The 15703-nt window shown below is 36.8% G+C and overlaps 1 protein-coding gene across 2 annotated transcripts; it reads right to left on the reverse strand.

The window, feature by feature from the left end:
- Positions 1–609: 609 nt before the first annotated feature.
- LOC107840144 (protein COP1 SUPPRESSOR 2) lies at positions 610–14046 on the reverse strand. 2 transcript variants are annotated; one of them, XM_047398187.1, is made up of 6 exons: positions 13829–14046; positions 13491–13724; positions 9949–10072; positions 9042–9115; positions 8476–8633; positions 610–1025 (listed from the first exon to the last, which is right to left on the reverse strand). In XM_047398187.1, exons 1-6 carry the CDS (start codon positions 13930–13932, stop codon positions 862–864), a joined length of 858 nt encoding a protein of 285 aa, XP_047254143.1. In that variant the 5' UTR covers positions 13933–14046; the 3' UTR covers positions 610–861. The 2 variants fall into 2 exon arrangements, with proteins under 2 accessions (XP_047254143.1, XP_047254141.1); XM_047398185.1 differs by having other exon boundaries at positions 13491–13727; positions 13829–14032.
- Between the last annotated feature and the right edge of the window lie 1657 nt (positions 14047–15703).

A 15703-nucleotide genomic window follows, 5' to 3' on the forward strand; every position in this document is an offset into this window, starting at 1 on the left:
AAGAAAAAAAAAAAGTAGTACTGCAAAAAAAAGTAGTACTGCAACTCATCAGCAATTTGTCAAGAGGATTAAGTAGGTAATTCCGATATAAAATTTCGGATTAAATTTACCTTGAAGGTATTATCTAAAATAATAATAAATTGTACACAATCATAGCCTCACAGAACTATTTAATCTAGATAGGTGGATAAATAATCCTAGATTAACCTGGCTGTGAACCACAAAAATGGTCAACACTTCTCAAATTAAGTAACTTTTACAATAACATTTTAGCTTGACTAGAGAATTCTTGCTCAATCATCATTAGAATCTCTTTTTCTATATCAGGGATAATCAAATTGCATTAAATCAAATTTGTGATCTCTTAATCATTTTAAAACTAACATTTCATGAACACGTGCAGCGCAATACAAATGCACGTTATACCAACAAACCACGGCAAATCTCAACCCGTGGGCCATTGGACTTAAAAATTGGCTAGCAGTCCCAATTAGACTAGTTCACATTCTTATGAAATAAAAAATTAGCCACACATTTTTTTTTCGTTGGGAACATAAAGGCAATATTATGAAAGACAAGAAAGAGAAATAGATAAAGAACTAGAAAAAATGGAGAACAGCAGTAAACTGTCAATATTTTAGTCTCTAAAGAGGAGTCATATTCTAGATGTAGGGAAATCAATCTGCATATAAAATTGGCTGGTAAAGATCCTTTACCAATGTGTAAAACGAGGGTGGGTAAAGTTGGAATGACAGCTACTTCCATGTCAACACAGCTTATGCCTTCACAGATAGGACAGCAAATGAAGCTGAACAGCTGTACTTATCACTGAGGAACATGTGGGAGAACCTTGTTCATGCACTATCTACGCATAACCCGATGGCGATCTCTTTTACGGAAGCGCTCAAGCATGAACTGATCTGTCGCAGCTTGCCTTTTAACGCCTACATCTGAATTTGAATCATTGGGTTTGGATTCTGAATGTCCAGTATCTTTACTCTTATGCTTGTACAAGTCAGGATGTTCTGTTGATGACAGATTTTGCATCATTATTTTTGCATCATTAGTGATAAAGGAAACAATGAGACTAAAAAAAAAACATTTATAAAGTTGCACGCAATTCTAAGGCTAAAACGAGAAATTTAAACCCAATACACCAGCTTATAGTACGAAGATCAGATACTCTAAAGGATTTATTGGCGAATTGATATCAAGATTTGAGAGGCTGACATAAGTTGAAGGGAAAATGACATACAAAACTACGTCCTCTTCTACCAGAAGCATGAGATCTGTCGGTTCTAACAGCGGCATTCAGGTCAAATGGGTCAACTCTAGTACTATGAGGTAAATTTCAACAGAAATGGGAATCACAGAGAACATTGATGGTATTTCCGGTATACAGGAGATAACCTATGTTACGACTAGGGGTGTTCATGGGTCGGTTATTGGTCAAAACCATAACCAAACCAACTTAGTCGATTTTTAAATTTCTAAAACCAAACCAAACCAAACAAAACAATAACCGTCGGTTTGGTTCTTGTCAATTTAGTTTGGTTTGGTTCGGTTTTTTCGGTTTATAACTTTAGCTAATGATAAAAGTTGAAAATTAAAAAAAAAAAAATCCAATCTAACATATGAGAAGTTAACCGAGTGTTGTATCTCAACTTTGAAACTAAGATGTCAACTGAGTGCAGAGGCGGAGCCGGCCCTATTTAGAGGGTATGTCCAAACCCCCTTCGACCGAAAAATATACTATTTATACATGATTAAAATTATTTTTTATGTAGTTATTGTAGGTGTTGAACCCCCTTCGACTTAATTTTCTTTGAATATTGAACCCCCTTACTTGAAATCCTGGCTCCGCCTCTGACCGAGTGTTATACTTCAGCAAAGCTATGAAGAACACCATATGAATGCTTCTAAAAAATTATTTTAAAACTACATTTAACAGAATGATATGATAAACACCCCAAAATGTGAGCACATAAACTTCTAGCTCAACAAGGTTAAAAAAGAAAGTTAAAATTAATGACTGTATATAGTCAAATGAATCTCAGCTATAAATTTTAACATACAACAAGATATTATTTTCACAATTAGCATCATTTGTCATTCAAAGTGTGAAATTCACTTAGAATCTCATAAGGTACTACCAACTAGATGAAGAAATAACTTAATGCGTTACGACTAAAGTTAAATCACGATTAAAATATAAAATGTAATAAATATTTATATTGTATTTATGAATAATACATAAATAATTATAATATATATATATATATCAGTTCGGTTTGATTATTTTGTCGGTTATTTTAGAGTAAAATCAAACCAAACCAAATTAGTATCGGTTTTTTAAAATTCAAAACCAAACCTAACCAAATATCAGTTTTTTTAATCGGTTTGGTTTGGATTGCGGCTCGGTTTGGTTAATAACCAAACCATGAACACCCCTAGTTACGACATGTGGTGGTTCTTGTTAGAATATGAGTAGAAATAGGAATAGTATATGTAAAATCCTACTTGAAAAAGGATTATATTATAGTGTCTATAAATAGGGTCTCAGTGTAATTATGTAGACACACAATTTCAATAGTATTTTCTCCATTAACTCTCACATGGTATTAGAGCATTGGTGAGAAACATAAGAAAAATAAATAAATAGTAATAATAACTCAATTCCGGTGACTTTTTTCGTCAAATTTAATTTTGTGGGTTGTGTGAAAAATGCAACACCACCAAGAGGATCGGAAAGTCCAGGCGACTAAAACCCAACCAAAACCACCAGAAAAGTACCATCCACGCGCCGCCACAATCCCGACGAGATCTACTACACGCGCCGGCGCGTGAGACAGTCTCCGATCAAATTTTTGAGTTTTTCTTTCTTCTGTTGTGGTCGCCGGTCTATTCCTACTCCGACCATATATTCTTTTCCAGATTCTAATCGCCGGAACCTAAAATCCGGCGACTTCATAATATTTCTGGTTACTGTCTTCTGTTTCCAGTGGCAACTATTTCTTGGGGTTTTCAAGTTAAATTCCCAAGATGTCTTTCGAGCATGATATTTTTGGCTCCAAAAATACTAGAATTGGAAGTTCAAGCCCTATGATCACTTCCGAACCTTTAATGGGAAGTTCAAATTATTTAGCCTGGGCTTACTCGATTGAGTTGTGGTGCAAAGGTCTAGGTGTCCAAGATCACTTAACGAACAAGGCTAGTGTGGTAGATGAAAAGGGAAAGTCTAACGCGGAAGATGCGAAAGCTAAAGAGCAATAGGAGAAAGTTGGCGCTCAATTATGTAGTCTCTTATGGCAATTATTGATTCCAAGTTGATGCGTTTGTTTCGTCCATTCCAGATGTGCTATTTAATTTGGGAAAAGGCTCGTGCTTTATACACTAATGACATCTTGTTTTTATGATGTGATAGCTCGAATGACCAACTTGAAGAAAGAGGAATCCGATATGTCTACTTACTTAGGACAAGTACAAGCAGTCATGGAGGAATTTGATACATTGATGCCCGTCACTGCGGATGTAGAAAAACAACAAGAGCACAGACAGATGTTGTTTTTCGTTCTTACACTTGCTGGACTTTCTACTGACCATGATGCTGTACGTGATCAGACTTTAGCTAGTCCTACGGTTCCTACAATTGATGAGTTATTCTCTCGTCTGCTTCGTTTTGCCGCGCCTCCCAGTCACAAAGTAGTTTCATCATCCACTGTTGACTTTGCTATTCTTGCATCTCAAACCATAGAAAAACGAACACATCAGCCTATGGAAAATCGGCGAGGAGGAGGTCGTTCTAGAAAATTTCGATCGAAGTGTAATTATTGTCATAAAGTTGGACACACTCAGGATATATGCCATAATTTGAATGGTCCACCACCCAGTTATGATACTGCTGTTGTAAAGGAATATAATGAGTTCCTTCGGAATCGAGCAAGTAAGCAGACATCTCCACAGCCTAATCGACCATCCAATAATGCTCATATTGCCCAAACAGAATATGAGGAGTTCCTCCAGTATAGAGCAAATAAGCAGACATCTCCACAAGTAGCCTCGGTTGCCCAGCCTAATGCTTCTGTTGCTGGTAATCCTTTTGCTTATGTTTCACAGTCTAGTACTCCTGGATCATGGGTTGTAGACTCAGGTGCTTCTGATCATATTTCTGGTAACGAATCACTTTTGTCTGATATTGTTTATTCAGAATCTCTTCCTGCTATTACTTTAGTCAATGGGATCCGAACAAAACCAAAAGGAATTGGACAAGCCAAACCCCTATCTTCTGTCACTCTAGACTCTGTTCTTTATGTCCCTGGTTGTCCTTTTAATCTTGCATCTGTTAGTCGTTTGACACGTGCCCTTAATTGTAGCATAACTTTTCTTGATGACTCTTTTCTAATGTAGGACCGCAGTACGGGACAGATGATTGGCGCAGGACATGAATCACAAGGCCTTTACCATTTTACCTTTTCAAATTCCTTCACAGCATGCTCCGTTACAGACCCTCCAAACCTAATTCACAAACGTTTGGGACATCCGAGTCTATCCAAGCTGCAAAAGATGGTGCCTAGTTTGTCTAATTTATCCATATTAGATTGAGTCATGTCAACTTGGGAAACACACCCGTGCTACTTTCCAACGTAGTATTGAGAGTCATTCAAAGTCTATTTTCTCATTAGTACATTCTGATGTTTCGGGTCCTAGTAGAGTCAGTTCACCGATTTTCGTTATTTTGTTAGTTTCATTGATAAGTTTTTAAGTTGTACTTGGATTTTCTTAATGAAAGATCAACAACAACAACAACAAACCCAGTGTATTCCCACTTAGTGGGGTCTGGGGGGGGGTAAGATGTACGCAGTCCATACCTCTACCTCTGATGAAGTAGAAAGGCTGTTTCCGAAAGACCCCCGGCTCAAGTCACGAGATATCACACAAACACATAGTACAGCACAGAAGCAGATGACATAACATAGATACGGCACCCATAAGGAATATAAAACAGAGTAAAGCAGGAATGCAGGAATATACAGCGGAGGAAAGCACACATATTCGTAATAAACATGGAACACGGAACACGGAACACGGAACATTGAATACGGAATCATAACAGGAATACACCCCCACCAATTTATTCCCTAAACTATATTCAAAAGTTTTTGTGCTGAAATACAAGCTCAGTTTGGTGTTTCTATTCGTACTTTTCGTAGTGACAATGCCTTAGAATACTTATCCTCTCAGTTTCAGGAGTTTATGACTCATCAAGGAATCGTTCACCAGACATCTTGTCCGTACACCCCTCAGCAGAATGGTATAGTAGAAAGAATAAATAGGCATCTTCTTGAGACTGCTCGCACTCTTCTCATTGAATCCCACGTTCCGCTGCAATTTTGGGGCGATGTAGTCCTCACATCTTGTTATCTAATTAATAGAATGCCATCATCTTCCCTTCAGAATAAGGTTCCCTATTTTATATTGTTTCCACATTCACATCTCTACTCTATCCCCCCTCGTGTCTTTGGGAGCACATGTTTTGTCCATAACTTAGCCCCTCTCAAGTATGTCTTCTTTGGTTACTCTCGAGTTCAAAAAGGGTATCATTGTTATTCACCAGATCTTCGACGCTACTTTATGTCCACCGATGTCACCTTTTTTTGAATCTCGACCTTACTATATATCTTCTGATCATCCTAATATCCCTGAGATTTTACCCGTATCTCCAGTCTTACCCGCACCATCCTTAGTCTTACCCACATCTCTAGACTTACCCGAACCAACCTTTAAGGAATCAATGGTTACTTCTACGTCTCCAGCTATTGTGCCACCACTTCTGACTTATCATCGTCGTCCGCGTCCACCATATGCGTCGGACGTTGCTCCTACTGCGAACTTGCCTTCTTCTAGCCAATCAGTTGCGCTTCAAAAAGGTATGTGTTCCACTCGTAATGCTAACCCACACTATACTTTCTTGAGTTATCATCGTTTATCATCACCCCATTCTGCATTTGTATCATCTTTGTCATCTATTTACATGCAAGTAGTACTTGGGAGCTTGTTTCCTTTCCTGCAGGTAAATCTATTGTTGGTTGCCGTTGGGTTTATGCAGTCAAAGTTGGTCCAGACGGTCAGGTTGATCGGCTTAAGGCTCACCTTGTTGCCAAAGGATACACACAAATATTTGGGCTTGATTATAGTGAAACTTTTTCTCTAGTGACTAAAATAGCATCTGTCCGTCTTTTCCTATCCATTGTTGTCGTTTGTCATTGGCCTCTTTATCAGTTGGATATTAAGAATACTTTTCTGCATGGTGATCTTGAGGAAGAAGTCTATATGGAGCAACCACCTGGTTTGGTTTTGTTACTCAGAGGGATCTGAAACAGTCTTCTCGAGCTTGGTTTGGAAAATTCAACACAGTAATTCAGCAGTTTGGCATGATTCGTAGTGAAGCTGATCACTCAAGTGTTTTATCGACATTCTCAACCAAATTTGTGTATTTATCTAGTGGTTTATGTTGATGATATCGTTATCACCGGCAATGATGAAGATGGTATCTCTAAATTGAAGCAACATCTCTTTCAGCACTTTTAGACCAAAGACCTCGGCAGACTGAAATATTTTCTAGGTATTGAGGTTGCTCAGTCCAAATTAGGTATTGTTATTTCTCAATGCAAGTATGCTTTAGACATTCTTGAGGAGATAGGAATGATGGGATGTAGACCCATTGACACTCCTATGGATCCAAATGCCAAACTCCTACCAGGACAGGGGGAGCCACTCAGTGATCCTGAAGGTATAGCGGTTGGTTGGAAAGTTGAATTATCTCACCGTGACTAGACCTGACATATCCTTTCCTACGAGTGTTGTAAGTCAGTTTATGACTTCCCCGTGTGATAGTCATTGGGATGCAGTTCGTATTCTGCGATATATAAAGTCAGCTTCAGGTAAAGGACTACTCTTTGAGGATCGAGGTCACGAGCATATCATTGGATACACAGATGCTGATTGGGCAGGATCATCCTCTGATAGGCGTTCTACCTCCAGATATTGTGTTTTAGTAGGAGGTAATTTGGTGTCTTGAAAAAGTATGAAACAAGAGTGTGGTTGCTCGATCTAGTGCAGAAGTAGAATATCAAGCAATGACTGTAGCAACTTGTGAGCTAGTTTGGATCAAACTGCTGAGAGAATTAAAGTTTGGAGAAACCGGTTAGATGGAACTTGTGTGTGATAATCAAGCAGCCGTTCATATCGCATCAAATCCAGTGTTTCGTGAGAGGACTAAACACGTAGAGATTGATCGTCACTTTGTCAGAGAAAAGATACTCTTAGGAGATATTGTTACAAAATTTGTGAAGTCAAGTGATCAACTTGCGGATATCTTCACCAAGTCCCTCACCGGTCCTCGTATTAATTACATTTGTAACAAGCTAGGAACATATGATTTGTATGCACCAGCTTGAGGGGGAGTGTTAGAATATGAGGAGAAATAGGAATAGTATATGCAAAATCCTACTTGGAAAAGGATTGTACTATAGTGTCTATAAATAGGGTCTCGGTGTAATTATGTAGACACACAATTTCAATAATATTTTCTCTAGAAATCATGGAACTAGAAATGGGGCCCAACCGTAAGTTTTTTACAGTGAAATCAGCTTATTTCTCACCCTAAGGAAACAGTTAGGCGGCAAACAACTGGCCTTGGAAGCAGATCTGGAAAATCACGGCTCCTTTTGAGAGTAGTTTGTCTTGAGTAGTTGGTGGCTAGGCACTTGCTTAACCCGGAAAACTTAAAAGAAAGGAAGAATTCAGATGGGTTCCCAGTGCTACTTATGCTATGCAGAGTAAGACAATAATAGCCATCTTTTTTTGCATTGTGGAATTGCCACACAGTTGTGGCAACTATTTCTTATCATGGTTGGACTCAGGTGGACTACACTTGATATGTTGTTGTTGGTTGGACTCAGGTGGACTATGCCAAACTTCAGAGTTGATCTTTTGAGGTGCTGGTGTAATCAGGGAGAAAAATGTAAAGACAGAAGAACCTGTTAAACTCGCTCCTTCTTGCATATGGTGGATAGTCTAGAAGGATAGGAACGCTAGGTGTTTTGAAAATAGAAGCAATTCAGAGGTAAAGATGAACTGAATACTGTTTTTTCACTTTTTGGTGTACAGAAATTATGTAAATGATGAGGAATCCACGCTAGACATCATAGAGATTAGAGTCCTTGTGTAAGAAGAACAAAACACACGTTTTTGCAGTCCTTTGGAATCTGTAACTGGCTAACAGCACATATACAGTTGTCACCTTTCTCAACGAGGTTAAAAATTGTGGAACTAGGCAGTGAAGACAACTGTGAACGCAATCATTCTCCAAATTATTCAAAGGTTGTCTAATCTAGGTTTGTAGTACACGCAAAAGGAATTTTTATTATCAAGCAACTCTGCAAACTTCGTTGCAAGAAGCAATTGCAACCTTACCTCTCCGGAGTTTTTCAGCATAATCCTTGCCACGTTGGAAATAGTCTGCAGAGTAACTTGAAGGGATGCTAGATTCAGTTTTGGCTCTTCCCATGAGCCTCTTCTCCTGTAGGAGCTTTTTCGCAGCCTCTGTCTCCTCGATATTCTTCAATTTGTACCTTAGACCAGTCAAATCATGAAAAAGAACATCAAAAAACTAGCTACAGAGCTCAACTTCAATATATCTGTTATTGGCTTCATATCAACTGAAAATTGTACAAATCTACTAGCAAGAATGGGTCCGTTTCATGCTCCAATGTTTACAAATAAATAGAGTAAAATAAGTGAGCTTTTTTTCCGAGAACAGTACAAATATGTGAGGTTTTCCACTGTTTAAAACAATATGCGAAAAGATCTTCCTATTCATCTTGGGAATGAGTAGAATGCTAATTCTAGCTTAAAATGAAAAACTTTTCTCCTAGACAACCTTTTCTAAATAAATTAAGGTTAATAATACACATTTTATCAAGCACAAAAACTGAATTAATAAAACCCATGTCTTACACCATAAGAATAAACGGGCATACTCTATAGGGAGTTGTATTTCAGCTATTCCAGTAGTCCACTGAGTAGAGCTCTCTTCTGAGTTCCTTCTTTTCACCTGAGAGGAAAACAGAAGAGCTAGTTCATGAATACAAAATAAAATTATATAAAGAAAGGTGTCGGATGGAGCGGAACAACTATAGAGGATTCACATAGCTGACACCAACTAGGCAACTAATTCCGGTTTGCAGCGTATTTCATTGATGGATGATTGACGGAAGAGTAGCACGGGAAAACAAGACCTGTGGGGATAAACATGAAATTTAGCCTAATTCTTAACAATTTAGGGGCAAGTATTTTCCCTTTTTTAAAATGATCCTTAGTTCCTAATCTATCTGGAACAGTTGGAACCGCATAATTACATATTTTAGATTTGTTTTCTCTACCAAAAAAAAAAAAAAGAGTATTGACTGCACACCGGAAGGTGTAATAATCTTACAATGAGGGTTCTCTTTGTTACCAATAAAATCATTACTATTATCAAAAACAGAAAAATTAGGTTATGGTCTAGCAAATATCAGGCTTTTGCGGTGCCAACTGTGTGACTACAGCACAATCCAGATTATTAGGATCCAGATGATAACGTCGATATAATAGAGAAGACATGAGGCATAAATGAGCAAACTAAAACTGCAATATAAAATATTTGGATCCAGATGAATACATGAAGATAAAATAGATAACGTGAACCTAATAGAAACTAAAGGTGAGGATGCTACATCCTACAAGAAAATACAGGTTCTCTTTTTTACAGATAAAATCAAATATAGTTATGTCAAGACAGTAACTTAACATATTGGGCTAAACAAAAGGGTAAGAGAAAATATGTACGTCCCCTATATCCTTCGCGATTTTAATGGGGACAAGAACTATTATAAATCTACTACTCACTTTAAGATGCTCCGGGATTTTGTAAAGTTCATCTTCTGCACGTTTCACCTCATTTTCAACTTGATCAGCCACATCAACGTTCTTGCCTCGTTTTTTGGCCAACTCTTGCTCAACATACCTCAACCTGCCAAATTTTTAATGCAAAAAAGAAAGAAAGCAGTAAACATTTATAGGTAAAACATGTGCATGATCCAAATTTGAGAACTAATAATGGATACAAATTCCTCTAAAAAAACTAGTCCAGAATGAATAATTTTTTAAGATGGTGATGTCGAGGCCAGCTTCCATGCACCTCAATTATTCCACTGGATACCTGCTACCTCCAAATATGCACCGATTAACTCTGCCCATCGAGGCTTAGGAGGGTGGGAAGAAATCACCTAGCGTTTTTCACCTCATGTGGGACTTGAACATGAGATATCGCCTCATGTGGAACTTGAACATGAGATTTAATGGCTCTCTTCCCACTTTATTGATCAGGTCACACCCTTGGGTGTTAGAATGAATAAAACTAAGAGAAATTACATAATTCAAAAACTCTTTCTGAACGTAATTCTTTTTTAAGACCCCCATTACACGTGGTGCACATTACATTTAGAAAACAGAAAATACAGAGATTGATATAATAAAGGGGAGTGGATCTAAAACATAGGTTACTTAGTAATGTTTTGGTACAACCTTCTGCTTTGCAAGCCATCTCCAAGAAGCCGAGCATTTACATAGCTTTCTGTTGAAATGCTAATGTCCTAATGATTGTTGAACACAGTAGCAAGAACGGGAAACCTTCTCGACTCCACAGGCCACACTTGGAACATATCTTCTTTGTTCTGATCTTTGATTGTTGCAAAATCAACCAAGTGGAACAGTCTGAAACTTGTATTTGGGGTGACATAAATGTGTGATAACCAACTATTTACAGTAAGCTTCAATAAGTCCAGTACATGAGATCCTAATGCATAAGACTTTGTCTTTCTTACTTCAATTCAGACTGGATTTAGAGGTCGAGTAATAGACTTGCTTAATTATTTGAAAACCTTCGTAGGAAAGCTGGAAGCTTTTTTTAAAAAATCAAAAGCGAAAGCTGGAAGCTTATTAGGCCTATCTGTAGATTCCATGTAAGGGAGAGAATTGATGGTTTAACATCTAATTCTCCAAACCAGGTCTACCCATCCTGACAATACACAGTTTTTTAAACGTAATTCTAGGTAGAATTCATACAGCTTCCTTCTCTAAATGTTTCTGCCATTCTAAAATACGATTCCGCCACCTTCTATCATCCAAGTCTATTTCATAACCAATTCCTAACCATTAAAAACTCCATATTCAAGTTACCAGTTCTGTCACCCCCAACGAAAAATTTTAGTGAACATGTCCAGAATGATCCAAAACCTGAACCTCAACTTGTCGAATATGTTCCTTCATTTCACAAATTTGTAAGTGTTTTATCCAGCACATGAAACCCCTTAAAAATCAGATTCCAGAACTTCAACTCCACTAAACCCAAGTGCTTTCCAATTTTTTCAGCTAGAAAAGAAGCACCAATGGCCCAAAAACATCTAAGTCTTCAGCTACCAATAGGATGAGTGTAAACTTTGTCTTGCCTTACAGGACACGTTATGATTATGTATTTTTCGGACAAGTCAACCAAGACAATCATCTATTAGTTTGTCCGACTAAGAAAGGCAATTGAAAATGTTGGTTTGTACAGTTTTGGAGAGCATGGAGGATTTCAAATAGAACCATGTTTCTGTACTAGACACACTACCATTTTTATTTTATTTATTTTTTATAAGGAGACTTTTTACCTTGTGGCATACATGTTATGTACGGATATTTCCCTCTCGCAGTCAATAAAATATTTACTTTACCAAGAAAATTATGATGATATCACCAGTGAAATAAGAGAGAAAACTCCAATTGCCGCTCCTGATAAAACTTTCCTAACATCAAGAGAATAGCAGCTAATAAGTTTGTTTTCAGCTCTACTAGTTTTATCACAGACGAGTAGTGAAGGGACAAAACCATAGATATCTTTTGAGGCTTTAAGTGCAAACTGTAAATAAAGCATAAGCTTTAATGAAAAAGGAAAGTGGAGAAAAAAATCTGTATGTTCTTTCAAAAATGATTTAAATGCTAACAGACAACAAAATTAAGTGAAAAATATTTGTTTAGCATTTCCCTCTTTAAGACAAAGCTCATTGGTTGAGACGAACGCCTTAATACTTTGGTGCATGAACCGCTCAAGCAAGGCGAAGCGTTTAACCTGTTTGTGCCCAGCTTCATGGCTCAATCAAGGCTTTGACGACACTGATGCTGGATCAAATTTCGAAAGAAAATGTTGTATCAGCATTCTATGCATTTAATCTCCTTTTATTGTTGTCTCAAAAGAAAAAATGTGACGAATGAGAGGACTTAATTCTGAATTACATCTGATTGCTGCTTTGAGATTAAAGGCACGTGTGCAATATGTATCTGTTCTGCACTGTTGCTGCTTTTGCCACAAACCGCTAAGTCAACTACCAATGACCATACCCTCCAAGGATTAATGAGTGTAGTGGAGAAGCTAGGTTAACTTGCCATTCCCAAAATGTGATATTCTAAAAAGGTTTTGTCCACTACCAACCTCATTAAACAGGGAAACCAGGGTCAACTTGACAATCAGGTAAATTGAGGAACCAAGATTCTTCCCATTCTCCGAGTAAAGATACAACCTTTTCAAGGCAAAACTTCAGCATCATCAGAGAGATCACCAAAGCAGGTATTTACTATTGATTAAAAAAACTCAAATGTGGCACCTCCTTGACTTTCAATTACACCTCAAATAATATTGAACTCTCCCGGTAGTACCATGGCAAGAAGGAATTTGAATAGCAAAGTGTTACGATATTGACCAACACTTAGCCTACTATTATCATTTTTGGCTCTATATACAAATGATGAGCAAGAATAGTTCGCTGCCTGAAAATACTACTTACAAAAATAGTTACAGCTATTAAGTCTGTATATAGATGAAGGCAATACTTGATTGAAAAGGTAACTCCAGTGAGGAAACAATCAACCTAATGCAATCTTTCTAACAATCAACCTAATGCAATCTATCTAAAAATCAACCTAATGCCATACCACAAGCAAAGGTAAATCCAGAATTTTAACTTGATTAATGTGTTTAAGCTTTAAAATTCTCAGCTCTGAACTCACCATACTTCTAAATTAAAAGTTCACTCTAATATTCGTTTTTCATTGTTTGTTCACACAAAAATCCTTTATCCCTGTCAAAATAACTGGGTTGAAGGGAGTGGTTGAGAACCATGAGGTCTCAGATTCAAATACCAACGGAGACAAAAAAAAAACACTGGGTGATCTCTTCCCATCAGTCCCAGCATTGGTAGATAGAGTTCCTGTTGCTGGTGGGTGGGGGTGGCAGGTATCCCTAGAATTAGCCCGAAAGATAGCCCGTACACGACAGTTATCAAAATAAATTAATAACTGAGTTCAATTGAATCCACCAGTCAATAATTGAGAGATTCAGGATTTGACATTACATGTTGGGATCTTCTTCCATGACGGCAGTTTCTTGAGCAAAAGTATCTTGCAACACCAACTCATCCTTCTCTCCATCTCCTTCACCCTTATCATTCACCTTCCGAACCAAACCACCTGAACTGCTATTACCACCACCGCCTGCTGTAACCTGTGATGTTGTTGAAGATATAGCTGGAACACCTAGCTTCCTCTCTCTTTGTTTTTGAAGAAACTTCACCTCCTCTAAAGCCAATCTGCTTTAGTCATCATCTCAAATCCTCGTTAACAAAGGAGGCAATACATTGAAATTGAAAACCCTAAAGTGTATTATTGAATAGTGAACTCACTCTATTCTCACCTTCTTTCTTGCTCGTCGTCGGACTCGTTGTTATCCTTAGCTGATGAGTTTTCTTCACCGTCGTCAACTATACTTCTCTTTCGGAAATTCCTTCGCTTCATCATGCTTTTTGCATCTTCTCCTGGTAAAAGAGTTGTTAAGCTGAGAAACACATCTGCCGCTGGAAAAAGGAAATTAGATTTTTATTTTAGGTGAAGTGAAAATCATTTAGGTGTGTTTGGTCGGAAGGAAAATGTTTTGATGAAAAATAAATTAATTTTTTATTTATTTTCTTATGTTTGATTGATAAATGAAAAATATTTTTAATTTAATATTTAATTGGTGAATAAAAATATAAAAAATACATTTTAGTGTTTAGTTAATGAGTAAATATACTTTTTAGAAAATAATTGTTGATCCCCAAAAATACTTTATTCAGGATATACGAAGGAGAAAAATATTTTTTAAAAAAATTAAGTTATATTTTATTTATATTCTTGTGTTTGTTATACCAGTAAAAAAAATATTTTCTAAAAGTATTTATATTTATTTAAGAGGTTGGGGTTGGGGTTGGGGTAGGGGAGTAAGAAAAAATTGAATTTATTAAAAAGTTAATTTTTTTGGAAGGGGGTCGGGGGGTTGGGGGAGAGAGGTAATAAGGGGTGGAACTGGGATAGGTGGGTGTGGGCGGAGTAAAGAATAAATAATTTTTTTAAGAAAATAAATTTAAAATATTTTTTTGTAATGACCCTTCAATTCATTTTTCATATTCTCGCTTATTTTCACCATTAGAGCTTTCTCATAGCTGCCCAAAGTCATTTATGACTTGCTGGAACTGATATTTTGATTTTCGGGTAGTTCGTTGGTTTTTAGAACCAATTTTTCATTTAGAAGTCTTCATTGATTCTAAATGGCCGCAGAACAAAAACTTCAATAAAATAATTTCAGATGCAAATTTCGATTGCATTAGCAGCTATGTAATATCGATTTTAGGGTAGGTAGACCCTATGTTCGGATCCCACAACACCCGAGCTCATTTCGATCCATTAGTCGGAAAGTCAAGAATCAGAATAAATGAATAAGAATCAGATATGTAAATTGGCCTAGAGGAGTGATATTCCTCGTTGTCATGATGTATGACTTATTGATATATGATATCCTATAGATAATTACATGTCTATCTATATTATTCCTCCTAAATATGAGATGTCTCTTGTGTGAGAGATGATGACATGCTTATCAATATTATGTCTCCTATATGTGAGATGATTAGGGATATGGTACGACTTATAAATATGATTATTGATATGAATTTCGGATATGTGTATGGGCCTAAGGCCATGATATAATGTTGTGATTATTTCAGATAAATTAATAGGCCAAGGGTCATGTTATTATATTGATTGAATAATCGAGAAGTGTTTATCATTATAAACGATGTGATTATAGTTTATATATATATGTGTGTGTGTGTGTGTGTGTTTGTATACTCATCTCTTCGGTATGGGATAAAGGAAGATGCGATAAGATGCTAATTATTCCACTGATTGAATATGTAACACCTCAATAATTCTTAAATTTATTTTAATATTTTAGACGAGTATAATTCTTAATCTATGAAGCATTGCGTGACAAAATACTGATGATGGTATGCATAGATTCGACACGTTCATGGTTATTTACCATTATAAATGATGTGATTATAGTTGAAATGTGATCTTATGACTGCTCTTATTGTTAGACGGTTAAGCTATGTGGTAACTAGTTATCTATTAGGGGACTATAACACTTGATGACTAGGAATCTAATGTATTAGTTAATGAATCTTGCTTAGTTGAAACATGATAGCTAACGATGGTTAGTTAAGGAATAATGTCAGTTAATAAAAGATGATTG

This window comes from Capsicum annuum, chromosome 1, assembly GCF_002878395.1.
Source record: "Capsicum annuum cultivar UCD-10X-F1 chromosome 1, UCD10Xv1.1, whole genome shotgun sequence".
Classification (NCBI taxonomy): Eukaryota; Viridiplantae; Streptophyta; class Magnoliopsida; order Solanales; family Solanaceae; genus Capsicum; species Capsicum annuum.